General features: G+C 41.9%; 1 protein-coding gene and 1 long non-coding RNA gene across 3 annotated transcripts in view; one reads left to right on the top strand and one right to left on the bottom strand.

The window, feature by feature from the left end:
• The window catches only part of LOC113616875 (uncharacterized), a 278470-nt gene extending 266147 nt beyond the window's left edge, over positions 1–12323 (bottom strand). For both annotated transcript variants that reach the window (XR_003431438.1, XR_003431439.1), the window contains exons 1-2: positions 12216–12323; positions 1991–2182 (exon numbers count right to left, since the gene is read on the bottom strand). This is a non-coding gene — a long non-coding RNA (uncharacterized LOC113616875). The remainder of the gene's footprint in view (positions 1–1990; positions 2183–12215) is intronic.
• Positions 12324–12740: 417 nt separating this feature from the next.
• MAN2A1 (mannosidase alpha class 2A member 1) overlaps positions 12741–26798 on the top strand; it is a 163049-nt gene continuing 148991 nt past the window's right edge. The window contains exon 1 of the mRNA XM_027100241.1: positions 12741–13908. Within this exon, the coding sequence (XP_026956042.1) occupies positions 13774–13908 (135 nt within the window). The 5' untranslated portion in view covers positions 12741–13773. The remainder of the gene's footprint in view (positions 13909–26798) is intronic.

The following is a 26798-nucleotide window of genomic DNA, read 5'->3' as shown; positions in this document are numbered from 1 at the left end:
ACACACACACACACACACACACACACACACACACACACACACACACAATATCACTGTATTTAGGAAGCATACAATCCAAGGCTTGGTTATGTTGTGATGAAAAAAAGCTTTGGACAGGGAGCCAGAGAACTTGGCTTCTAGTCTAGTCTCCATGAGATCTTGGGCAAATCTTTTTACTTCTCTGGGGCCTCCATGTAAGATGTTTGGATGTGCTGTGTCTTTGAAGCTTTAGAGTACTAAATTGTTAAGCCTTTCCTATGTGAGTATTGTGTTGGCATATGAGAAATCAGAGCAAAAAAGAATCCAGAGAAAGGCCTGGGGCCTGCTGGAAATAAGCCTCCTCTTCTGAAAATTCATGCCAATAATAGTGTCAGCAAACAAAAGGCTATGGAAAAATGAAAGTAATGATCCCACATCACAGATAATTTTCTCATCTCTGATATGTGTACATTTTGGCCTTAACATGCATAGGGAACATTTTTCCCAGGATAAATCATAGCCATTAAGAGTTGCATGTTAGGAGTTTGGAGTTCAAATAAATAATCATATCATATAGGTTTTCCTGGACAGAGTCAGTTTTGAACATTTTAACCCATTCTCTCTGTAGAAGTCTTTGTATTTCTCCAAATACTGCCTGGGCTAAGTACTGCAGGTTGGCTCACCCAATGTCCATTCTACCGTCCTCTCATGGCGGCGTTTATAATACAGAGACTGGAAGCTTAAAAAATGTCCTAGACTTCTTTGCACCTAGAGCTATGGATATGAATTTGGTCTGCCAGTTAGGTATACTTGTGCAAGATTTAGAAAACATAAGAGAAGTTGAGGCAACCTTCTGACCACTTCTGACTGTATTTCTCTTATAATTAAGGTCATGGAAACATTTTTCTAGAGCAATGTTCCATAGTTTATTACTCAGCCTCCTGGAAGACAATCAGCAGTTGTGGCAGCTATGAGAGTAGTAGCTTTTTGACTCCACCTTCTATCACAGGGTTATGTTTCTGAACCCAGTGTTCCAGTCATCCTCAGCAATAATAGCTCCACTGATAGGTCAACTCTGTATTATGCTGGAATCGTTCATTCTTACAGGCCTAGTCTGTTAACGCACTTCTCCAATCCTGACATGGATTTTTGAAAGTACCCTTTATTAAATACCTTCCTGCTTAAAATACTTAGAATTGTTTCTATTTTTTTTGCACTGAATCCTACTGATACACATCCTAGATATTATTTTGGAAAATCTATTCACCATAACACAAGATGTAAAGTATTATAACTCTATAGAATGCTATAGCAAATAGAGGAGGGGTTTTGAAACTAGAAAAAACAAGCTAGTTTAGTAGTTATGTATCCTTAAGCAAGTTATTTAACTTCTTTGTATCTAAGTTCATACACACACACACACACACACACACACACACACACATATATATGAAATAGATATCAGTATACTAATCTTGTAGAGTTGTGAGAATTAAATGAGGCAACACAAGCAAAGTATCTACGTACTTAGTATCTAGCATTGAATGGTCACTCACTAAATAGAGTTCATTTCTTTCTGTCCCCATATGGGATGTCCTTTGGTGACTGAGGTGATTAGCAAAATAATTTTGGGGGAAATTCTCTTTAAAGGACTTTAAAAAGACCTTGTAGGAACACAAAGATTTGGCGCTGATTCACAAAGACAAGAGAAATATCTTTAAACTCAGCTCAAGAGCAAACAGACTTCTATTATGAGTACTACCAATTCATCCCAACTGGTGGCTCAGGGCCCAGATAATTTGTTAATTATCTCAACAAATATTTATTAAGCCTCAACATTTCTACACACTACTTTACTCATTAAGATACAGTGGTAAATAAAAAGGTCCCTGACTTCCAGGAGCTTGCATTCTACTGGGAGAGACTGACATAAAATAAGTCAGCATATAATTTCAAATAATGAGAAGGATTATGAAAAAAGGCATTCTTCCTTTAGTTCTCTTTCCCTTACCTTCTCAGAAGTTTATTATGTTACTTGACTCATCCCGTCTCTCAGCTTGCTTTCATGGGAGGAAGGGCATACGTTGGTGGAGATTATGCCAATAATGTCAAGATTCTCTTAGGTAGGCGAGTAGTTTCAGGATATGTGAAGAGTCTGGGGCCTGTTACTGTTTCATGGATGGCAGCAGAAAATAGATGATGCCTGGATTAGAGACAAAGGAGCATATGTCAAAGCAGCATCAGCATGATGTTGGCACTTGTTTCTTATGCCCCCAAAATCCCATGGGGTCTAAGGGGAGGGGTCCAGGTGGCTGCCACATACTCAGTGGTTTTCTGTCACAGCCAAGGAATATTGAACTCGGGGAATTTACTGCTTTTATAGTGTTTGGTAAGCAATCCTACTCTTTGGGAGGAAGCTATTACTTGGTTGCTCAAGGTTGCTTGCTACAAATCCAACCCTGAGAAATGATCCAAGTTAAGAGTAGTCTGGGCTCTGCATCCTTGGCATACCCAGAATTAATGTACAGAGATGCTCAGGACCCTTGGCAGACTGCTTTTCCCAACAGGTAGAGGGGAGAAAATAATTGAACCCTCCATCCTTTACAGTTTTGTGCAATCATAACTACAAAATTTTCTAAGGTCTTAGAAGTTAGAACTTTGTTTCTACTCCCTTCGAAACTTTCACCCTAGATGTGATATATTTAGGCAATTGAAGACCTCAGACAGATTACAGAAGAAGTTGATAGGGGAAGAGATAGATTTTCCAGTTATTACCAAATATAACCTGAGGCTTCTGTATGGATATACAGCCTCTCATCTCCAGAAGCATGGTGCTAGACCTCACACTTAGAAACCTCACCCTAGGCTCTTTTCCTATTCAAGCTATCATTGAGTGCTCACTTTAACAAACCTCCACTGCAAACATATATTTATGTGGGAGGGAAAAGGGCAGAATATGATATGTTCTCAGCTCTGAGCTCTCCTTGTATGGCCACTGCTCTTGAATCCTGGTAGAAAGCGCCATTCATGGGTCATCCTCAGAGTCCACTTTCCTTGCGCTTTCAAGCCAGGGAGAGAAAATTGTAGACTTGCTCCATAATAAATCAATGTTGTCCAATTTATCTATGTGGACTCCACTCTCCACTTCCAATGGTGGTAATTTCAAATGTTCTCTACCCTATTCACCCCTTCATGGAACCCATTTTTCCATTTCCCAGAGAAAATGGAAGGCAACTGGGGAATGCTCTCCCAACATGTCATTTGTTACCTCTTGATTCCTACAGCAAATGCTGGAAAATAGTTATTATTATCTCAATGGGATACATTAGAAAATAGTTTTGGAGATTTTATGTAACTCTCCCAAAATGACAAAGGCTGTGTGTCCTGGAGAAGGAATCAGAAGAAATCTTTATGACATGGGACCTCACTCATGTAGGCTTTAGAAATGGGAAAATAAAACTTCCCTGGGTTTTTGTTTTTTTTTTTTCCTTTTTAGTGTTCCTGTAAGAGGCTCTAGCCTCCTAAGCCACAGAAATGTATGCACTACAGAGAATGTTTTCTTTCACTTTTCCTAGATACATTTCTCATACTATAAATATTATATCTGTAGCTGCTTGTTTTCCTAATGACAGAGCTAACTGCTATGATCCAAAGGGTTAATAAAACCTCTCTTATCTTCCCCAAAGCAAAAAATTATATCCTGGGAAAGGCACCTAGGTCAGTTCTGAAGGTGCTGGGGAGACTGGAGTGTTTTCTTTCTAGTTATTTAAATTTCAACTAGGAATGAAGACATTCCTAGGCCCTGGAGTTTGAAGACATCTGGAGTAAGGAGGAGACCCTTCCAGGAGAGGAGGGGCACAGCTGCCTCCTTTACCTTTATAAGCAGAGAAAAATCATTTTCCCTTGTCCTTTGTCCACAGAGTATCTGGCCACTCATATAAGGACATTTCCATTCTTTTTCATCACTTCGTTGTCCCAGGGGTTAAGGCCTGGGGCAAACTGGGAGAGGGGAGCATGCAGTTCTTACTTACTGTGGGATAATAAGAAATTTGCCTCTGATCCAGAACACCTCATGTGCTCATTCAGGATAAAATGAATAAAGATGGATATTAAAAACCCACTACTAGACAATTCAGAGGAGGGATAAGAACCACAAATATTTCTAGACCACGAGATAAGTAGCTATAAAAAATACCTGACAATATTTGAAGAGATAGAGAGATAGTGTTTGAGTTTCCTTATGTGGAATGAGTAGGAGTTTGCTGGTGGACAAGGCAGCTGAAGGACATTCTAAACATAAAAACTTATACCAAGGATTTGAGGTACATCTTTGTTCAAGTTTTTATACAACTGACACTTTCTTCAAGGTAGTACTCTATTTCTGTTTGTCACAAATCTGTCATATTGATTTTATTAGAATAGGACAGTCTACTGCCATCTTCCAGAAAATAGTTCTAATAACTATACAAACTGACAATATCAGCAATATGTGTGGCACTTCTTGGAGATGTTCCATGTGTAGTCTGTACAACCATACACAGCAGCCCTGTCTGCCTAGCCCATTAGAGAGAGGTAAGTTGTTCAACATAACTGGAGTGAAGATTGTGTGTGAAAGTGCGATAGGAGATAAGCCTGGATAGAAAGGCAGAGGTCAGACTCCCAGGTATATAACCAAAAAAAACCCCAAAACACTCATTTGAAAAGATGCATGCACCCCAATATTCATAGCAGCATTATTTACAATAGTCAAGGTATGGAAGCAACCTAAGTGGTCATCAACAGATGAATGGATAAAGGAGATGTGGTATACATATACAATGGAAAACTACGCAACCATGAAAAAGAACAAGATTTTGTCATTTGCAGAAACATGGATGGACTTGGAGGGCATTATGCTAAGTGAAGTAAGTCAGACAGAGAAATTACTGTATGATATCATTCATATGAATGATGATGATATCAATCTAAAGAATACAACATACTAGTGAATAAAACATAAAAGAAGCAGACACAGATATAGAGAGCAAACTAATGGTTATCGGGGGAGGGGCAACATAGGGGTGGGAAAGTGGGAGGTACAAACTATTGGGTGTAAGACAGGCTCAAGGATGTATTGTACAACACAACAAATATAGCCAATATTTTGTAATAATTATAAATGGAAAGTAACCTTTAAAAATCATATTTTTTTTAAATTAAAAATAAAATGGCAGAGGTCAGAACTTGAAGGAACTTAGGGTACATACTAATGTGATTAGTATCAAATGTGAAGGTGCTGGGGAACTACTGAAGGATTTTTAGGCAATTGGGAAAGTTGTGACAGTAGGACAAGATAGTCAGGAGACCTGGTAAGAGATAGACCAGAAGAGAATGGGAGCGCCATGATAGAAAAGGATAGGAAGGAGGCTTCTTTGGTCTCAGGGAAGGGAGTGTCTTCCTTTCCAGAGTGGTTCTCTCTACCAAGCTATTGGTCCCCATCACTGTCACTGTATCTTCTTCTCTACTACCTTGATATATTACTAAACTCTTCTTTTTCCTGTGTCTTCAATCTCTCTCCACTTACTTCATCCCTACAGCCTTTAGCTGCCCCAATATATCAAATACTTGCTTCTGCTCACTCCTACTTTTTCACATGAATTATACTGGCTTAATTCACTCTTCAGATTGGGAAAATCCTACCCTTCTAAGTAACAAGTGGCTGAGCAGCCCCTAAGCAACAGTGCAGTGGCTAACAGAGCCACAAGGATCACAACAAAAGCTTCTAGGTTGGTTTGCCACACTTAATAGCTGTGGCATCAGCCATTAAGGTGACCACAGGCTCAACTGAATTTAGACAATTTATTACTTGCACAGCAAAAACAATACCAGGATGGTGTCACCTCCCCACATCTCTAGTCCCACTGAAGGACACTGAACTGGAGGGACCCAGTGACAGAGACAGGAGTGATGGTTGATCTACTACTGAGAAGCCATCTCAACTATAGCCAGGCAGTTTCTAGACTTACACAGAAGCTTGCAGCTGTATTTGAAGGAAGATGGAGTTAGATGGAAAGTCCTAGGCTCAGCTGAAATGAGGGAGAGGGATGAGAAATGGTTTTATGGCAGCTCCGCACAAGAAGCTTATCTCCCGCTGGTCGAGAAGGAATTGCAGGGCATTCCAGGAGGACTCTGGTCAGATTTGCCTGACTGGCCTACATAAAGCCATGTAAAGCCATGTGGTAGTAGAGCTGTCTCTCAGTAACTCCATCCCTGACCCTTCATGTATCCAAGAAAGAATTATTTTCAGGAATTCAGGCCACCCATTAGATTACCTAATTAACTCTACTGATTAACTGCAGGGGCTTGAACCAAATAGTTTCTATGTTTCTTAGGCTACCTCAGATGAGAGTGACCATGACTCTGACTCCTAGCAGGATGATCAGACGCATCTGAAGGCTAAATTGCAAACAAGCTCCCAACCAGAGCCAAGCCAGCTAAGTACATCTCAGGTACCACTGATATAGACCTTAGAGAGCCACACAGCTCTCTCTCTAAGGTAGGAGATATATCGCTCCACCTGCCCTGATTTATTAATATCAGTGCAGCAACAGGTGCTGGCATTTGAATATATTTTACCTTCATTGGCCAGCAGGAGGTCCAGAGAAATGTGATTGTCTATAACCACTTACATTAGAGAGTTCAGACTGGTTTTTGTTAGGCAAGTATAGGCCTGATGTCCACATTAGAGGTAGTACCCTATTGGGGGCATAAACTGTATTAGGAGTGTTTAGTATCATTTATTGCAGCCAGTCAATTTTGTGTCCCTTGTGATGGACAAACCCCGTGGTTAAACCTAAATTATTCCTGCAAAGCAGCCTGCAGTGCTTTTGAGGAGAACAATCTGGCTGTCACAGCCAATCAGCCTAGCCTTTACAGCAAGAACTGCTCCAGGTAAACTAGATTCTGCTAATAGGTTTATAGTGACTTCAGCAACAGCATTTTGCTGACATGGGGGTCAAGGTTTGACTTTTCAGTGTCCAAAGGAACATCTGTTAAGTATTTGGCAGTAGGGTCAGGAGGGAGTGATAGATACAGCAATCAGTCAAATTCAGAGCATGAGCAATGGTCTGGGGAAAGCATAGAAGAGATTTTTTTTTTTTTTTAAGCTGGTAAATAGAGAACACATGGGACTGAATAATCTCAGGCTAGGTGGAGCCATATTAACGTCCAGAAAATTAATCTTGTTCTGTCATCGTGGGTGGAAGTCATCCATCTGAAAGGTCAACAGTCCTGAATTTAAGATCTAAGGACTAAGGATCTATGTCCTAAGATCTAAGGATCTAGGATCTAAGTTAAGAATCGGTATTCAGATACCAAAGCATCCTGAGATACCAGGCCAGGTGTCCTACAGGTAAGAGCCAAGAGAGGTTAATGAGTCTTCCCCCGACTCTTAACTTCCTGGGGTTTAGGGTGTTCCTTTTCCACCAGTTGTACTGTTGATTTCCTTCCATAGCCACATGATTGGTATGACTGGTGTCTGCAGCACTCACGTCACTATTTTTCCAATCCTATAATTTCTAACCAGCACCATTTGCTTGGATTTCTCTCTTAGTGGCTTTTTCCTTGTATAGCTTGTACCATCCTAGAACTTATCCCACCCCTGAGGTGTGGGCCTTGCCAGGACCACTTCAGAGTTGTCATCTCACACTCCTGATTACTATCTGATGCCCTCTAGTTCAAACAAATCTTATTAAGGTGTATAAAATACTTACTGCTTCCTGCTTATCATATTCAATCAGCATACTGTTGTCATTATAAACAACCAAGATGAACCTGTGTGGTGTTTTGTGGAATGTCAAGATGATCAGTATTTCTGCAGGCTATACTGAGGAGAACTGATGTGTCCCTGAGGCAATACTGTGGAGGTATACTTGTAATAGGGAAGAACAAATATGACTCCACATTTAATCTGTTTCTTTTACTTTAACCTTTGTATTCTATTGCTTTTGCTACAAGTTAAGAATGTTGCCTATAGCCTGAAATATACAGGATAGCCCATTCTCAAGGCTCTGATCTCTAAGGGTATAACACTTTTCCATTCACATAGAGATAAAAAGTTGCAGAACAGAGAATAACATTTCTTGTTGGGGGTTTACAGGAACATTGCCACCTGACCTACCTGGACAGTTGTAAGAACAAAGGATTCTGACACCAAGAAGTTTGCAACAACTAACCACACCCCGTCCCCTTTTGGTATAAAAGAAGCCTGAATTCTAACGAGAAAGATGGTTCTTTGGGACACTAGTCCACCATCTTCTCAGTCTGCTGGCTTTCCAAATAAAGTTGCTATTCCTTGCTCCAATAACTTGTCTCTTGATTTATTGGCCTGTTGAGCGGTAAGCAGTTCGAGCCAGGATGCAGTAACATACTGTTGGCCCTGTTAGGTAAAAGCCAGCTGCTTCTGGTGTTTTTATGAGTAAGTATAGAGAAGACAGCATTATCCATGTCAGTAGCTTTATACCAAGTGCCAGGTGATGTGTTGATTTGTTTCAGTAAAAACACTGCACCTGGGGACAGTGGCCACAATTAGAATTACTGCCTGGTTAAGTTTATAATAGTCCACAGTCATTTTTCAAGATCCACTTTTGCACTGGCCAAACTGGTGAGTTAAATGAGAATGTGATAGGTATCAGCACCCCTGCTTTTTTTCAAGTCTTTTATGATGACATTGTAACAGGGAAGAACAAATGTGACTCCACATTTGATCTGTTTCTTTTACTTTAACATTTGTATTCTATTGCTTTTGCTACAAGTTAATCACTTAAGAGATTTTGCCTATAGCTTAAAGTATGCATAAGGGCCCATCTCTGGGAACCCAGCCTCCTATGCCAGAACTTAAGCTTAAATACTTTTGTTTAGCTCACAGGAAACATCCTGACCAGGCCCACCTGTAAATGGCTGCAGGAAAGAAGAAATTAACACATCCCCTCCAGAGTCTGCTGAAACCCAGAAATATTTGCAAAAACTTATCAGCTTTTTTTACTTTACCTCCTCACCTCTTCCTCTTTGCTCTATAAAAGAAACTAGCATCCAAACCCAGGCAAGATAGTTCACTGGGACACCAGTCCACCATCTTCTTGGTCTGCTGGCTTTCTAAGTAAAGTCACTATTCCTTGTCCCAACATACCGTCTCTTGATTCACTGGCCTGTCATGCGGCGAGCAGCATGAGCCTGTACCCAGTAACAACATTAATTGCTTTACTATCTTGGAAGAGAGTGAGATTTCTAGGCACATCCACTTAGCTCTTCCTATTATAATGGACTTCATCCTATGGATAAGAAAGCCAAAATGGGGATATGCTCAGTTCTAGAACTGAGAAAATAATCACACAGTTGGTGTGTGGATCAAGTGACCTACCAACCAACTGTGAGCTGGATATGAGCTAAGACTTCATCTATCTACTGACCAAGATAAACTCCAGCTTTGGTTGAAGAGTCACAGTGGTGTTTTGAGTCCCTAGGAATTAGCATCAGTTCAGATCTGATGTCTAGAAAACCTCAAAAGATCTCCATATATCCTTTTCTCCAACGTACTGCCACTCTAGTATATAGCCACACATTTTGGGGGGACAAGGTTGAGGGAACATTTACAACGTGTACTGTGGCAGTGGTGCAAGGTAATTCCTAAAGAGTACACAGACTCTCCTTCAATCAAGGGGTTCTGGGTCTGTGAATTGATATAGGTCTAAAAACTGAGTGAGAGTCCACTGTGGTGACTCAGGTCAGATACTGGCTACCTGATTTAGAGCTTTTCTTGTTAATAAATATTAAGTAGTACTCTATTAGGTTGCCTATCTATTTTTTTCCTAGGGCATCTCTGTGGGCCAAGGCACTCTGATTGCCTGTACACACCTGTTGCCCTTTCATAAGGCAGATGTACCCACATTACCTCTGGTGGTCTGTGCTATTTTGGGATCCTGTCATCCCCATTGTTATCAGTGAGTGCACCTCAATAGTGGCATCCTCTATAGTCATACATGGCCTACAGAGGGAAACATCCACAGAGATTTTCAAAGATGCATGTCTTCCCCTCACTAAGGTATTTCTCAATTCTTCATTGAAGGAGCATCTTCTGGGCCTTTGCATGGAACACAGCTGGGGGATGTGCATGCAGATTACATATGATAAGTCCAGTGTAACATTTCCGTAAACTTTTGTATTCCCTGTTCCACATCATGTCAGGGAAGCTCCGGCATTTCAGCCTCACAAACTCTAGGCAGCTGATGAGTCCACGTTTCCATCAGCCAACCAAGTAAGCTCTAGCTGCATGAGCTAACACATATGATAAACACCATAACAATAAATTTGGCTCAGTATAGTATTACATTCCATCCTCCATGGTCTAACACCCTCAGAATCCACTCCCACACGTTCTCCAGGTTTCTGCCTATATATTATCAAAGTCTTATAGTTACTTTGGTGTGTAAGTTACTACTTCCTCCATCAGAGTGTGCATCTATACCCCAGGAGCATGCTGAAATTTGATCCTAGTTGTGAGTACACTGTAGTAGAGGGTGATTACTGTGGGTTTTGAGGAGAATGTGAATTTCCTCTCAAGGCATCTGCCCCAGGTGAGTTTTCAAGCAGAGGAAGCCTACCTCTTCAGAAACTGGAGGGCAACCTACTTCCACTAGTAAGAGAGGCTCAGAGTGACTTGGGGGTTCAAGACTGTCAGTTTCATTTGGGTCTAACCCACTCCAAGTTTTGGGATCCTATTATTTTACAGCACCCTAACTTTTACATGAGAAACTTACACATCCATGAATTCAACAGAAGTTGTAATTCAGTAACGTGAAAATTTAAATTTTGTGTTTTGATTTTCAGTAATATCATTTTGTTGCTACAATCAATAAGAGCTTCCTTTAGAATTGTATGGAGTCTGTCTCTCTGGTTCTCATACCATAACTTGGAACTGTGCTTGTCATTTCTCTTTTTAAGCATTCAAGGTGTGGGTGGTGGTGGTGGTGGTGGTGGGATGAATTGGGAGATAGGGATTGACATATATACACTAATACGTATAAAACAGATAACTAGTAAGAACCTGCTGTATAAAAAAATAAACTACAATTAAAAAAAATACTAGGGATGTGATGTACAACATGATGATGATAGTTTATATTGCTGTATAATATAATGGAAAATTGTTAAGAGAGCAGGTCCTAAAAGTGCTCATTGTGAGAAAAAACTTTTTTTCTTTTTATTGTATCTATATGAGATGATGGATGAGAACTAAACTTATTGTGGTAATCATTTTATAATATATGTAAAGCAAACCATCATGCTGTATACCTTAAACTTATTCAGTGGTGTATGTCAATTATTTCTCAATAAAACTGTAAAAACTTTTTAAAAAAAAAAAGCATTCAAAGGAACTCAAAAGAATACATCTCACACCATAGTCCTTATAGTTACCTTACAGCCATAACTGTCCTGTGTAGCTGCCACTTGGGGCTCCAAGGAACTTGGTAGTTCACCACAATCAGCCACAGATGACTGGTTAATTGGGATGCCCCATGTACTATGAATTATTAGCGTCTTAATTCACTTTGGCAAGGAACTCAGCACTGAGCTCAAGCCCAAAGGCCCAATCAAACCAAACTCCTAATCCTATCTTTGCAGGTCTATCTCTTGGGACTACAAATAAAGTTTAATAAAAAGAATTATTAACTGTAACAGGGTTTTGGAATAACGAGAGATTCACTAGTAAGAGAACCCTAGAAAATATAGAAAGAGCAGCTTTAAGGAGCTAACTTTATAAGTAACCCTTGGACTAGGAGTAGAGTTAGCAAAGAAGAGCTCCCCCAGCCCTTCCCAGGGCTAAGATCCAAAAATTACTGGAGAGGGCACAGCCTGGCTCACTGAATGGCAGAGAAATCACTGTGGTGCCACACCTTGTGAAAAATCGGCCCTCTGGAACTGGCTACAGATCTTGCCTCCAGGGTGCCCAGAAAGCTATTCTCGAGGTAGTGTCTACCTTTAGCCCCCCTACTACAAAATCACTAGACTTGGGGACGTGGGAAGAAACCGCTGGCCCCTGAGCAGCATAGGAGCTCGGCCCTGGAGCAAGCCAGGTATGCTGCAAGAGCCTGCCTACCAATGCACCAAAACCAGGTAGCAAAATACTTTTCTTCCTGTAACGTCTCTTCAACATCCTCTACGGACAAAGCTTCAGCCCCTGCTGGCAAAGGAAAACTTACTTTAAAAGGCCCAGATCCATTTTCACAGTGCAGTCAAAAAGGGTGAATTTGGAGTTGAGAGGCAATAAATCAATAACCGGCACAAGCAGGCTCCCCTCACAGATTTTTGTAGCCAGACGTCTACACCTGTCTGGAGAGTCCTTCGGCAGGCTCCTTTCCCTCAGGTTTACCCAGACGTCACCAAAAGCCGCAGAGGAAAAGATGAGTCTGAACAGAATTCGCAGCCCCCTTCTCCTCACCGAGTTTCCGTCCAAGGCACCCCAGGCCTGGGACCTCAAGGACAGGAAACCTGGGCAGTGAAAAGGAAGTGGGGAGAAAGCGCAGCGGAACTGGGCTGCTGGTGCCCCAGGGTCTCTCGGGGCCTCAACTTCAGCAATGCCGCCTCCCAGGTCACAAAAGCAGTCTGAGGTCTTCGCATCGCTGGGGGCTCCGGCAGGCCGACGCGGGGCGGGCCCTGCGAGCGGCGCGTTGTGATTGGGCGCCGGGGAGCCCGCCCCCTCATCCCGGAGCGTCGGGAGGAGGCGGGGCCCGCCGCCTGCTCAGCTCCGTGGCTGCCGGCGCTTATTGACCCAGCGGCCACTGCACCGCTGCTGTCTCCTCCTGCTCGTGGCGGGCGGTGCAGGAGCGCCGAGTGGCGCTGGAGAACCGGCGTTTCTCCGCCGCCGCCGCCGCCGCCATCTCCGCATTTGCGGAGAGGGAGGGAGGGAGGGAGGGGACTCGCGGCTGCAGCTGGAGCGGGCTTCTCTCCGGGGAAGGTCCTCTTCTTGCTCTCCTTTTCCTCCTCCGCGCGCCGCCGCCGCCCGCCCCCTGCGCCCTCCGAGCGCAGCCCGGGTCCGAGAGCTGAGCGAAAAGGGCGGTGGGGGGCGGGAGGCGCCGGCGGGCGGACGCGCGCTCGGAGGAAACTCCTGCCGGACCCGTGCGTCCCCGCGCCCAGGGTGCACCCCGGCCCGGCCTCAGCGGCGGCGGCGGCAGCAGGAAGGGGCTCAGTCGGGGGAGGCGGGGGCGGTGCCACGGGGGCGGGCCCGGCTGTCCCGGCGCTAAGTTGTGGGGCCCGGCTCCTCCCAACCTGATTTCTTTCCCCACGTCTCCTCGGACCCAGTTCCGCGCCGCCGACCCTAGAGCCGCCGAGCCCGCACCTCCTGGGTGAAGAGGACACGCCTGCCCTGGTCGAGAAAACTTTTCCTGCCGACTTGGTCGGGCGACGGTGGCAGGAAGTCCAGACAGCGACCTTTCCTCCGCCTGCTCCGTGCGCCCTGCCGGGTGCCGGCGCTGAACTCGAGATCTAGTTTGAGCGGGCCCCTTCCGGGCTGCAGGCGAATCCCGCCTCAGGAGGGACGCCCGGCCCCAGAGAGGGCGTTGGGCCGGGGCGAAGGCCAAGGGCGCGTGGTGGCGCCGGAGATAAGGTGCGGAGCGCCGCCCGGACCCGCATCCGCAGCGGAGAGCGCGGAGAGCACAAGCCCGGGAGCAGGGAGCCTCCGGCGGCCGCTTCCAGGAGTCCACAGTCCGCCTCTTCCTCCGGGTGAGGACAGTGCCCTGGCCCCGAGTCTATCGAGGAAAAATGAAGTTAAGCCGCCAGTTCACCGTGTTTGGCAGCGCTATCTTTTGTGTGGTGATCTTTTCGCTCTACCTGATGCTGGACCGGGGTCACTTAGACTACCCCAAGAGCCCGCGCCGCGAGGGCTCCTTTCCCCAGGTAAGGAACGAGGAAGTGGGGACACGGGTCTCCGAGAGTGTAGGGGTGGGGACCCGTAGTTACCCGCTGCTCCACGACCTCTCCCTCCCGCCGAGGCTCCGCGCTCCGGCAGGGCGAGGCCAAACTGGAGGAGGCTTGGATCCTCCTCCAGCCTGGGCTCCGCAGCCACCTCATCCCGGGCGCGCGGAGTTAACAAAGTACCAGGCGGCGTGCGGTGGCCGGATCGCGCTCAGGGGGAAGTGGCCGTGTTTCCGCACTTCGCACCCGGGCTTGTTGGGGTGGTCACCTGCTGGCCAGTGAACCGGCGCGGCGTGAGGCGCTCCCTCGCCGGCGCAGCGCCCACTGACAGCTGTTGGTGAGCCCCTAGGCCCACACAGGGTTAAGTTGCACTTACCCCCTGCGCGCACCCAGTCGCGGGAATGGATCAAATAAACCCCATCTGGGTGTTACATTTATTTATTTATTTAAACTGCACTGTCGCTTGAGGAAAAAAAGTTTATTCCGTGTTGCAGACCTCTAAGGTATGAATCTGTGGGGTTGATTTTAGTGTCGTCATTCTTCAGCTATTACATGGGGTTTGTTTGGAGCGGATGAGGGAGCCTAGTGGGGAAGCGCTTGTTATACTCCAGCCTGTAGCTATGGGGCGCTCAGTCCCGAGGCAGCGGTCAAATTGTCAAACGAGTTGGGAAAACGACCCGTCTTAAGTCTTTTATCTCAAGTTACTAAAAATAAGCAAACGGAGACAATCGGTTCTGTTTGGGAGGATATACCGCGTGTGCGATTTGTTTCAAGTTATTTGCCAATGACCTGTACGATCCAGAAATTTTAGTAAAACTGGGTATTGGGTAGTATCCCCTGTAATGAATGAACCAAAGAACTCAAAACCCTGACAAGCTGATTTATCAACTACTTCATTCAAGGGTAGAGAAACGTAGGACGTGAACAAGTTGGTGTTTTTTTGTTTGTTTGTTTTTCTTTTGTGTGACAGTGTAAATGACCAAGGAATATTCTTGTCTTTTGTTCTTGTGAAACGCTAGGACAAAAGGCTTGAGTTTAATGAAATTAGACTACTAATTTTACCTGAATTATTATGAAAGTGAAAAAAAGACCCCTTTGTGGATGGTGTCATCAATACAGAGCATTCAAAATGCTTTGCAGATGAGAGATATTAAAAATCTGGTTGTAAACAGATGTATCAAAAAATTTAAAAGCTTCTGCTTTTAGGTAGTATTATAGAGAAAATAGTTTAGAGTTTGTCCAGTGCTTGTTGATGAGATTGGATAAAACAGTTAAAAAAAGGGGCGGGAGGGAGGAAGGGTAAACCCTCTGAAGCCAGAGCAAATGGAGGAGTTCTAAGCCTTTTTAAAATATGTTGTACAATTTTGGGGCTTAACTTACCGTGATTTTCCCTCCAGCAATCCTATTTTTTCGAATTTTCTCCATTACAGGAAAAACCATAAAAACTGATAGATTTTACTTAAAGTGTTATCTTGAGTAATGTCCTTTGGCTTTGGGTTAATGAACACTTCTCAATGATTTATGCACACATCTGGGGCTGGGGTTCTCTGGCAACCTTGACATTTTACTGTTTCTAAAGAAGTGAGTGAGTCATTTGGTTACTGGGACGTCTTAGGCGAAGTTAATTCCAATATTTTAATATCCAGACCTAGTCCTTGTCAAGGGGCTGAAGTTCTGCTTACAACATAAAGCATTTAATGGAAAGTGACAGTGGCTGCTGGGAGAGAAGGCCCTGCGTATATTCTGTTTTGTGTGCAAGGGGAGAGGGTTTGGAAGGTGGAACGTTTTATACTTAAGTTTGCCTTTCTCAGATTTTCAGTACTGGCTTTTCGGTGCAAAAGGCACCTTTGCTGATTTAGTTTTGGAGAGCCACTGAATCCTCACGCAGGTGGACTGGATAAATGCTGTATAAGCCTAACTCTTGTATGTCTGATATCAGCCTGTGTGTCTTAGTCTTACATGGTAAACTGCATTCACACAATCACCACCCAGTAGGTGAGGAAACTTAGGCACAGAGAGAGTAACTTGCCCAGAGTCACACAGCTAAGAGCTGAGATTTCAACAGGCAGCCTTTGGAGTCTGAGCTCTCAGCCACTATGCTGTACTGCCCCCTTTAGTAATGCTTTGCCTACTGTTTAGTCCCCCAACTTGCTTGTGGAAAATAGAGCATAATGCTCTGCAGCTCCTTAGCTTATGACTTTTTTTTTTTTTAAAGGAGTTTTTATTATGAAGCCCTAATGAATGTGCTGCTTTTTTTTTTAAGCCTTTTTTAAAAAAAATAAGTGTTTGATTTTGAGATAATTGTAGATTCACATGCACGTATAAGTAATAATACAGAGATCACATGTATCCTTTACCAGTTTCCCGCAGTGGTACCATCTTGCAAAACTATCATATAGTATCACACCTTGGATATTTATATCTTGATACAGTCAATATACAGAATATTTCCATCACCACAAGGACCCCTTACATTGCCCTTTTATAGCCACAACCATTTTCCTCCTGTCCCTGTTCCCTTCTAGCCCCTGGCAATTACTCACCTGTTCTCAATTTCTGTAATTTTGTCATTTCAAGAATGACAAGTGAAATCATGTAGTGTGCAACCTTTGGGGATTGGCTTTTTTCACTCAGTCTAAATCTTTGCAGAGGCATCCAGGTTGTTACATGTTTGTTCCTTATTATTTTTTGCTGATGTTATTATCTTTTCATTTTTCTTTTGTTCCTTATTATTGCTGAGTAGTATTCCATAGATAGAGCACAGTTTGTTTAACCATTCACCCATTGAAGGACATCTGGGTAGTTTCCAACTTGGGGCAGTTTATTTCAAATAAAACTGCTATGAACGTTATAAACATTCACATAAGCCCTCATTTCTCTGAAAAATGCCCAGGAGTACAATTGCTGGGTCATAGGGTACAGGCATACCTCAGAGATATTGCAGGTTCAGTTCCAGACCACCGAATGTGCTCCTTTTTATGAAACGTTTAATGGTGAGATTTATATCTCTCCCAGAATGTCTTCTAGCTCACTTGAGAGCTAAACATTATAATGAAAACCATTATGCAGCATAGCATCCTAGCATTTGAGTTGATTTTTATTTTTTCACTACTCCTAACTCCTATGTAAATCTTAATCTGATGAGAACACCAAGCATCGCAAAGCTAGGTTGCACTAAATTATATTTCTTTGATGAGTTTGGGTATTGAATTCCTTAGTTGTAATAGAGCCAAGCTAGTCAGTCACTATAAATCATTTTGGGTGTCTAGTAGAATGATTTCTCTAGAAAGGGATTGATTTCCTCCGAATTGTCCATTTTAGTTCCTTCCAGTTAACATGGAACCTTACATGGTCCATCATGTAAACAAGATATGTTTTAAAACCGTCTTCAGTTGAGAGCAGTCTATTTGCTGTAATTCTGGCTTTCTTTTTTTTTGCCTCCTCCCCAGATGTGTTTTCCGCCACTTGGCCAGACTCTGGGGTGGAAGTGGGCCCAACTCTGGGTGCTCTAGGTTCTCCCACCCTGGAGCAGCTGCCTGCCTCTGAGATAGTCCTTGGAAGGCTTTCCCCTGTGCTTCTGGGAGGAATTCCTTTGAGGCCTTGAGGCAACAGGTGGCTTTGTCTGTTTTCGCTTGTGTGTATTTTAGGGTTAATAAATCTCAGCTAGAAAAATTAATAAAAATTCCACTGTGAATGAGAGGCTGGCCAGGGCCTAATGCCCTGAAGGTGCTTTGAGGTAATGTTAGAATTCGAGCAGATGGAAAGGAGAAACATTGTTAAGGTCTTCCTGAAATTCTTCATCACTTCCTACAAGCGATTTCACAAGTTGCTTACTATCTACTTTGTGTATAAGAGGATGGCTTATTAATGTCTTATGTTTGAATCTGCAGAATTAATGACTCAGGTTTTGTATAACAAATGATCGATCTTTAAATAAGTAGTATAGCATATGGTCATAGCGATTCATATTAAACCCTTGAAAGTTCAGAGATCGGGACTGATGGAAAATGTGAAAGTGAAGTTCAGATTTTATCTTGGTGCCCAGAAAACATTTATCAAGTGAGAAAGTGTGAATGTCTTTAAGTATTTGATTGAAAGACGTTGGTAGGTGGGGACTTTTATGTCTTTTTTTTTTTAACTTTTACTGTGAAAATATAATACACATATAAAAACATGCTTAAACACTTTACATCTCTAGTACTTTCTTAAGTGTTCAACACAGTATATGTTTAATTAAAGTTGACCTCAGTCCCCCAGTTGTTTTTTCTTGCTTTTAGAAATCTGTGAATCTTAAGAATAATAAATAGAAAAATACGATTTTTCCTGCTTCTCCACACTCCAGTGCACTCTATTTATAAACAATAGCTCTTGTTAGGGTTTGTGCAGGTGTGTAGAAGGAAGTTTGTTTCATTCCTTGGGGTACACTGTTTGAGAGCTGTGACTTTTGGGAAGTGATGGAACTTTGACCTTGACCGTGGTGACAACCAGGGATTTAGGAGAAATGAGTGCAAGAACACGAAAGCCCCTGAAAAGGGCTGGTTTCCTCCACCCCCTCCAGAGTGGAGTCCAGCAGTCCTTCAGGACTCCTCCTGCCAGCATGTTTCACTAAGACTCAAGAGTCTTCCTATACACGAACTAGGACAGACAGTCATGACTGCATCTGGTCTGAAGGCTTAAGTTTATTATTTTTTAAATTGAATTGAATGTGTTATTCCCAGATCAGCACTGCTGTCAGGACCTAAACAAATGCTTTTGCTTGGGAGATGTTGCAGTCCTGTTTATCTGAAGGGGATTTTCTCTGTGACTCATTAATTAACATTAAAGGATATCTGGGCTGTGGGCAAAACATTGACTAAAATTACCACTTTTATTTGTTGTTTTTTATTTTGAGTCAGCTATTGATTTTGGTGATAGCTGTTAAAACTTTGACCTTTTTTGACAGACTGGACTAAGTGTTGAGATTGTCCTAGAAAGAGTAGTTCAGTAGCTGCTTCTGATTCCCTGTTTTTACTCTTAGTTTTTTGAGTCCAGCAGTCTTAGTTTTCCCTTGTTGTTCCCTCACTTCCATGGAGATCTGTAAGAAAATGGGAGGATATTCAACAGCTGGGATATAATCTCTGGTTGCTGGATTATAAAGGCCTCATTGCGTTTTTGGCCCCTTCTGTCCTGGTGGTCATATTCCTGGTAGATCAGCTTTTATAGTGCATGTGGAAGAGAGGAGGAGGAACTCTAAAGAGCAAATTTTGCCTCTATTCACAGTTGTGATTAGTAAGTTGATCAGGAGAGGAAGTGTAGACCATTTTAGCTAAAAGGGGTTTCTGTTTCAGTTACAGGTGTTACACCAAAGCTGCTAATTTTAAGGTTGAAACTGTGTTTAGGTTCAAACAAGTTTGACGGACGATTGTTCTGAAATGGAGTTGAGACCTAGTGCTTGAGTATTGCTGAATTTGCCTTGTGATAGGGAGGAAGTAAATGATTTGATTTGAGTACACTCAGTCTCTTGAGGTTACAATGTAGCTTTTCTGTGAGACAGTGTATTTAAGGTAATGCTATTTGTATTGCAATACTTCTGTGCAGACCAGTGCATAGTAGGTATCTAGTAAATATTTCATGTTAAATTTGTAAATTTAACACGTTATATCTAAAGAAAAGATCAACCTTGAAGAAAGCTAGTTTAAACGTGCACATCTCTACCTTTGGCTGCCTCACAAACTCTTTGCTACTGACATTTGGGGCTGGATTCTTCGATGTGGGGGGCTGTCCTGTGCATCACAGGATGTTTAGCAGCATCCCCAGTCTCTACCCAGTATATGCCAGAAACACCTTTCCCCAACTTGTAGCAACCAAAAGTGTCTCCGCACATTGCTGTATGTCCCCCGGGAGAAAAAAAATCAACCCTGTTGAAAACCACTTTGGCTGCAGTCTAGCCAAAGGCCTATTCTTTATACCCATAGCACTTTGTTAGCACTTTGCATTTTAGAAAGGAGTGATCAAAAGGCTTAATTCTTTTTTTTTTTAATTGAAGTATAGTAGAGTTACAATGTTGTGTTAGTTTCCGGTGTACAGCAGAGTGATTCAGTTATATATGTGTATGTGTGTGTGTGTGTATCTTCTTTTACATATGCTTTTCCATTATGGCTTATTATGGGATATTGAATATACTTCCCTGTGCTATATAATAGGACCATGTTGTTTATCCATTCTATATATAATAGTTTGCATCTGCTAGTCCCAAACTCCCAGTCCAACCCTCCCCCCCCGCCCCCCCCCACCCCGGCAACCACAAGTCTGTTCTCTATGTTTGTGAGTCTGTTTCTGTTTTGTAGATAAGTTCATTTGTGTCATATTTTAGATTCCACATATATCGTATGGTATTTGTTTTTCTCTTTGTGACTCACCTTATTTAGTAGGATAATCTCTAGGTCTATCCATGTAGCTGCAAATGGCATTATTTCATTCTTTTTTTATTTCTGGGTAATAGTCGTGTGTGTGTGTGTGTGTGTGTGTGTGTGTGTGTGTGTATGCCATATCCTCTTTGTCCATTCATCTTTAGATGGACATTTAGTTTGTTTCCCTGTCTTGGCTATTGTAAATAGTGCTGCTGTGAGCATAGGGGTGCATGTATCTTTTTGAATTATATTATAGTTTTGTCTGGATAAATGCCCAGGAGTGGGATTGCAGGATCATATGGCAACTCTATTTTTAGTTTTTTGAGGAACGTCCATACTGTTCTCCATAGTGGCTGCACCAATTTGCATTCTCACTAACAGCGTAGAAGGAGGGTTCCCTTTTCTCCACACCCTCTCCAGCATTTGTTATTTGTAGACTTTTTAATGATGGCCATTTTGACTGGTGTGAGGTGGTATCTCATTGTAGTTTTGATTTGCATTTCTCTAAGAATTAGAGATGTCGAGCATCTTTTCATGTGCCTATTGACCATCTGTATGTCTTCTTTGGAGAAATGTCTGTTTGTGTCTTCTGCCCATTTTTTGACTGGGTTGTTTGTTTTTTGAGTTGTTTGAGCTGTTTTTATATTTTGGAAGTTAAGCCCTTGTCAGTCACATTGTTTGCAAATAATTTCCCTCAGTCCATAGGTTGTCTTTTTGTTTTGTTTATGGTTTCCTTTGCTGTGCAAAAATTTATAAATTTGATTAGGTCCCATTTGTTTATTTTTGCTTTTATTTCTATTGCTTTGGGAGACTGACCTAAGAAAACACTGGTACGATTTATGTCAGAGACTGTTTTGCCTATGTTCTCTTTGAGGAGTTTTATGGTGTCATGTCTTGTATTTAAGTCAAAAGGCTTAATTCTAATACTCAAGGATAACTAGCATTTTTTTTGATGACTGAAATGTATCCTTTCACTAGATGCCCCAAATTCACTTATATTTTTAGGATTCTACATTGCAGTATGTTATAGAAAATACAGGGGTAGATTATGTTCATATGGAAGTTAAAAATGGAAGATTATTGTAATGAAACTTAATTTTAAAAAAATTGGACCATGCTTATTATTCTGAGAAAAGCATTTGGTCAAGTGATAGTAAATAGACCACGTTTTATTTTCCGCAAGCTTAGTTAGAGTTTAGCAGTAGTCTAGATTTATTCCCCTTGCCTTTTAGCACAGGAAAATAAGATATATTGATTAGTAATAAGGTAGTATGGAAGGCATATGCAAAAATAATTTGAGTTGTCTAAAGCTTTCTCAGGCAAGATATTTACTTTCTTCAGTGTATTACTTGTTTTATTTCTGCTAATTCTGATGATTCTGGTTACTGCATTTTGTATTCCTTTTTGAGATTAGAAAAAGCAGGGAAAGAAACTGGAAAATAAAGTGGATGGAGACTTCCTTCCTGTTCATTTCATTTGGTTCTAAACAGCCTTTTTAAAGAAAGGGGGTGGAGGTAGGGGTAGGAAAAGAATGAAATTCGGGGCAAATATTCTCCTTCCTTCCCTTTTGTCCGAAGGCCTGTGGTCTTGAACTTTGCTGAAGTCAGCTAACTGTGGGCCCAGTCTGGCCTGACACCTGTTTATGTAGGGCCACAAGCTAAGAATGATTCTTACATTTTAAAATGGTTAAATATGTCATGACATGGTTACACTCATTCCCCTGTGAATCGAATCATCTCTGGCTGCTTTTGTGTTACAAGGGCAGAGTTGAGAGGTTGCGACAGAAAGTGTAGCCCACAAAGCCTAAAATATTTACTGTTTGACCCTTTGCAGAAAAAGTTTGCCAACCCTTGGTTTAAACCGTATTTCTCTGTTATTAACATTGGAGGCAAATAGTGTGGTTAGATCTGTTGAAGCAGAGGTGGGTTAATTAAAAACAAACAAAGTTCTCGTAAACTGGTTATTAGGTAAGCATTACTCAAACTTAGTTTGTGTTTTGAGAGTGTGGTTTAAAACTTGTGTTGTCTATGTGTTTCATAGATTTCCAAGGGTCCTTGGGGAACTTCTGTAGTAGAGCACGGGCATGCTTGACATGTTTAATTTGTTTCCCTTCTATCACCTGAAGATTTCTCACTCTGGGACCGATCTGGGACAGAGGGTTCTAGGGCATGAACTAAGCAAAATTGATCCATAGTCTTGAGATTGCAAACCATGACTTTATTGTGTCTTGGATTTGCTGTAATTCACAGATGGGCTGAATTCTGAGCCTAATCTGATTGCTTGGGTTGGTTAGTACCGTGGAAGGAGAGCCCAGGTCCTTCTGCAAAAGGTATCTTCTGCAAAAACCATAGATCTAGGCCGGAACTTGGCAGTCATCTCTGGGACCCCGACGACTGCTTAGCTTGAAGGCAAAGAACTGACTACCAGGGTGTCTGCAGGGGCAGTGTGCTACTCTGGTTATCCAAGAGTAATTAATTCCTGCTAATTTTGATCCTTCTTTATGCTTCTTAATGATTATGTGTGACTTTCATCATTCCTGTGGCACAGGCCACCATCCCGTTTGTGTGCTCAAAGACTTTACTGTCACCATTAAAATGTAGTGCACTTCCTCTGAACAAAATGAGTGTAATGCGTCTCATTGAGTGCAACTTTTAAGTGTTTTTTTTTTTTCATTTTCAAATATATGCATGTGTGCATTTTTCACATGTAAGTGGATTTCTGCACTGGCTTCCTTTGCAGGTAGTTGCCTTCAGAAGTCCAGCAAAATCAACTGCTTCTTGCAAAGGCAGAGCAGGTCCCAAATGAGACCTGATCCTACCAGTGAACATTATTGTCCTGAATCAGGAGTCTGGAGAGCCGAGAAACTTGCCAATTTTTTTTTTTTTCTTCTAAATACGTGTTTCTTCCAGGTCTGATGGTGTTTAGTTTTGTAATGGGAAGCTCTTCCTCTTCAGGATGAAGCTGTACGTTGGGCCTGAAGGTGTACTTGGCAGCTTTACCCTCTTTTCCCTCCTGCAGGTGTGGAGGAAACTGGAATTTATTGGTCCTGGCCTTTGTGGCAACATTTTTACCTGTGGAGCATTAGAGGATGGAAGCCTGACAGTCTGAGTCATTCTCAGAATTATTTTCTACATAAAAGAAGTCCTGAATTTCTGTTTTTAGAATCAGTGAGGTAGTCATTCTCTTAGCAGTCATCAGTTCCCCAGAAAAGTCATAATAGGAAAGAGTCATAGAATTTTTGGAGGGCCCTTCCAAGGTTAGGTAATTTAGTCTTTGATATTTCAGATAAGGACACAGACGTGTAAACTGGACCTCAGCAGTTTTGTTTTGGTTTTTTGGCTTAGGTCCCATAACTAGTCATAGCATACCTGGGACATGCTTGCTGTCCTGTAATTCAATGATCTTTCGTTGTACTACAGCCAGCGTATATTTGATGACTCACTATGAGTTAGGTACTATGGAAATTGTGATAGACATGCCAGATATATTAATTGCTTTTTGATAGAGCTTCTTAGTTATTTGAGGAGACACAACTGCCATTTCTGAAACAATTAGAGACAGTTGAGTGTTATTTAGTTATTCTTTAGAAGAGTTAATTTAAAAAAGTTAGAACAGTGCCTGGCATGTAGCAAATGCTCAATAAATGCTAACTATTACCAATGAACAGAGGTTTATATAGTATCTATTATGTGCAAGGCATTGTTGTAGGTTCTGGGTATAAAGGAACTAAGAATAAAACAAGAGTCCATGATCTTAATTTATATTCTTAATATAAGGGCAAAGGCCTTAAAGAGAATTCAGAACTAAGTTCGTGTAATGGCCTAGCTCCAACTGACCAAAGGACATGGGACAGAAGCTAGGCTTTTCTGATTGGGTAGGACTTTGAAAGGAGAAAAGACATTCCTAGTGTGAAGTACAATGCTTCCGAAGGCTCGGAGCCTGGCACAATGAGAAGAGGTAAGGAGGTTGGTTTGATTTATAATATTTGGAGCTTATAAAGAGTAATTGGGAAAACACAGCAGGTAGTTTGGGATCAGATTGTGAATTTTCCTGAGAGCCAGTGCGAGGAGTTATGAGTTGGATGGTGGTGAACCATTCGAAGTTATTGAGTATGTCAGGAAGCTGCTTGAGAAAACCAATGTTGGAGAATTAATTTCATAGAAAATTTTAGACCTGGAAGGGAGCTAAGAGAATATTAAATCTAAATTATTCTGGTAGCAGGTGTGTAGGAAGACTCAGAAGCAGGAAGGCAGCTGAGAATCTGTTTGAGGTAATACAGACATAAGGCAGTAAATCCCTGTACCAGTATTGAATTGGCTGGAATCAAGAGGAAGAGGGAAAACGTGGAGACATTTTGTAAGAAGTGTTGGGCTTTCTAACAGATTTGATAAAGGGTAATGATGGGTGGCTTGAGTAAAACAGGTTCTCCCACCTTTTTCCTTTGGGGCATTTGGAGACTGCTTGTACTGCTTGCAGAAGGGGATAGTTGGAAGGATAAGCTAGTTTGGGAAGCCAAGTTCAGTTTCGTGTATGATGAGGTGGATGTGAGTGGAAATAGCCAAGTGGGCTGGAGTGCCAGAGTGAGAGATCGGGGAAGGGAGATGCTGATCTGGTATCATCAGCACAGTCGAGAATGAATGAGCTCACATGGGGCCTTGTGAGAAGACAGCAGAGAGCCAAGTAACATTTCTTATAGCCAAAAGCTATGCTTCTTAGATTAAGATTACTGTGTAGCAGATGTTAATAAAATGCAGCAGCTTGTATTCAAATTGTCAGAGACCAGTTCATTGGTCAGCATACCTCAGAAAAGGTAAGGCTATCATAAGGAAGGATTACAAAGAAGGATTTCAGTAGGAAATGAAAAAAGGCCCATTTCACCTTTGGCCCAAATTATGGGACTAAATTATTTTTTCTAGGTTATAAGAACAAAAAATAGATTACTCTTTGTGTGTGTGCATGTCGGGTGTGTGTATGTTGGGGGGTGGGGGAGGGAGAGGGAGGAAAAGAGAGATTTATTAAAGACCAAAAGGCAGCACTCTAAGCAGGGGCCTCATAGCTCAAGGTTGTTCTGAAGATCAAACAGATTTCTGAGGATACCCCCAAACTGCCTGTTGTTTATAGCAAAGAAGAGCCTGTCCCATTTGAATGGTGGCTAGCCTCATGTCTCTCACCCCAGAACTGAAGAAGAACTCTTTTTGTCCCCAGACCAATTAGTGAAAATTTGTAGGGCCAAATGACAACACTCAAGATGCAAGATATTGGGCTGGCCAAAAATTTCGTTTGGGTTTTTCCATAAGATGTTACGGAAAAACTCGGACGAACTTTTTGGCCAACCCTAATACTTCTTGTGACTTTCAGGGGAGATCTAACCAATAACTGTTTAAAAGAAAAAAAATTTGAAGAACCCAAGAAATTAATATCTTTAACTCATCTCTGATAGCTGATAGTATGATATTTAGAAGTTTGCTATTTTACATTCTTTTATGTTGCATTGTGCCTTACTATTGCTTTTGTTGTGTCTGTGGTATTTATCATGCTCCTCCTTGCCCTTGTAGATCAATTGGTTCAGACCGATTTTTTTTTAAATTTATTTTATTGAAGTATAGTTAATTTACAGTGTTGTGTTAATTTCTGCTGTACAGCAAAGTGATTTAGTTATACATATATATACACATTCTTTTTCATATTCTTTTCCACTTTGGCGTATCACAGGACGTTGAATATAGTTCCCTGTGCTATACAGTAGGACCTTGTTGTTTATCCATTCTGTATATAATAGTTTGCATCTGCTAATCCCAAACTCCCAACCCATTCCCCCCTCCTCCCCTTCGGCAACCACAAGCCTGTTCTCCATCAGACTGATTTTTACAAAGTCACTAGGAAAGGATTTGTAAAACTTTAGAATATTTGATGCTTGGAAAGAAAAGTAAGGAAATTCAGAATTTATAATAATTCAGGTGGGACTTGCCTAAATACCTGTCTCTTGTCTGTAAGGAGTAGAGGGGCTTATTCAGGAAATGAATAGTATAAGCAAGACTGAAGGTAGGCTGATTATCTACTTAATACAATCCTGCCTTCAGAGATTCCCCAGAACTATTTCTGTATGAAAAACCGTCTTAGACATGCCAATTGCATTTATTTTAATAGGCTAACACTGTTTAGGTTGATTTGTTTTTTCCATTTTTGACAGTTACTTTCTTTTTACATTAAAATTGTGTTCCTCAAAATTACTTGTGTAAAATTATAATATGTCGATAGAACTTTTATTAGCAGATCCTGAAGTATAATATATGTCATTCCTTCATGGAGAATGAGTTAGGTAGTATAAATGGATTGTGCATAGTAACCCTTGTGTACAAAGACAGGCATATGTCAAAAAATATAAGATAGATTAACAACATAGACCAGAAGTCTTTGATCAGATGAATGCATGACAGTATGATCCTGGTTCCTTGGGACTTGTTGCAGTCTGAAAGTGTATCC

Source organism: Aethalodelphis obliquidens, unplaced genomic scaffold (genome assembly GCF_003676395.1).
Source record: "Aethalodelphis obliquidens isolate GAN/ISIS:26980383/991018 unplaced genomic scaffold, ASM367639v1 scaffold4, whole genome shotgun sequence".
Classification (NCBI taxonomy): Eukaryota; Metazoa; Chordata; class Mammalia; order Artiodactyla; family Delphinidae; genus Aethalodelphis; species Aethalodelphis obliquidens.
Note: the sequence above shows the minus strand (reverse complement) of the source record. Positions and strands in the feature narration are given on the sequence as shown.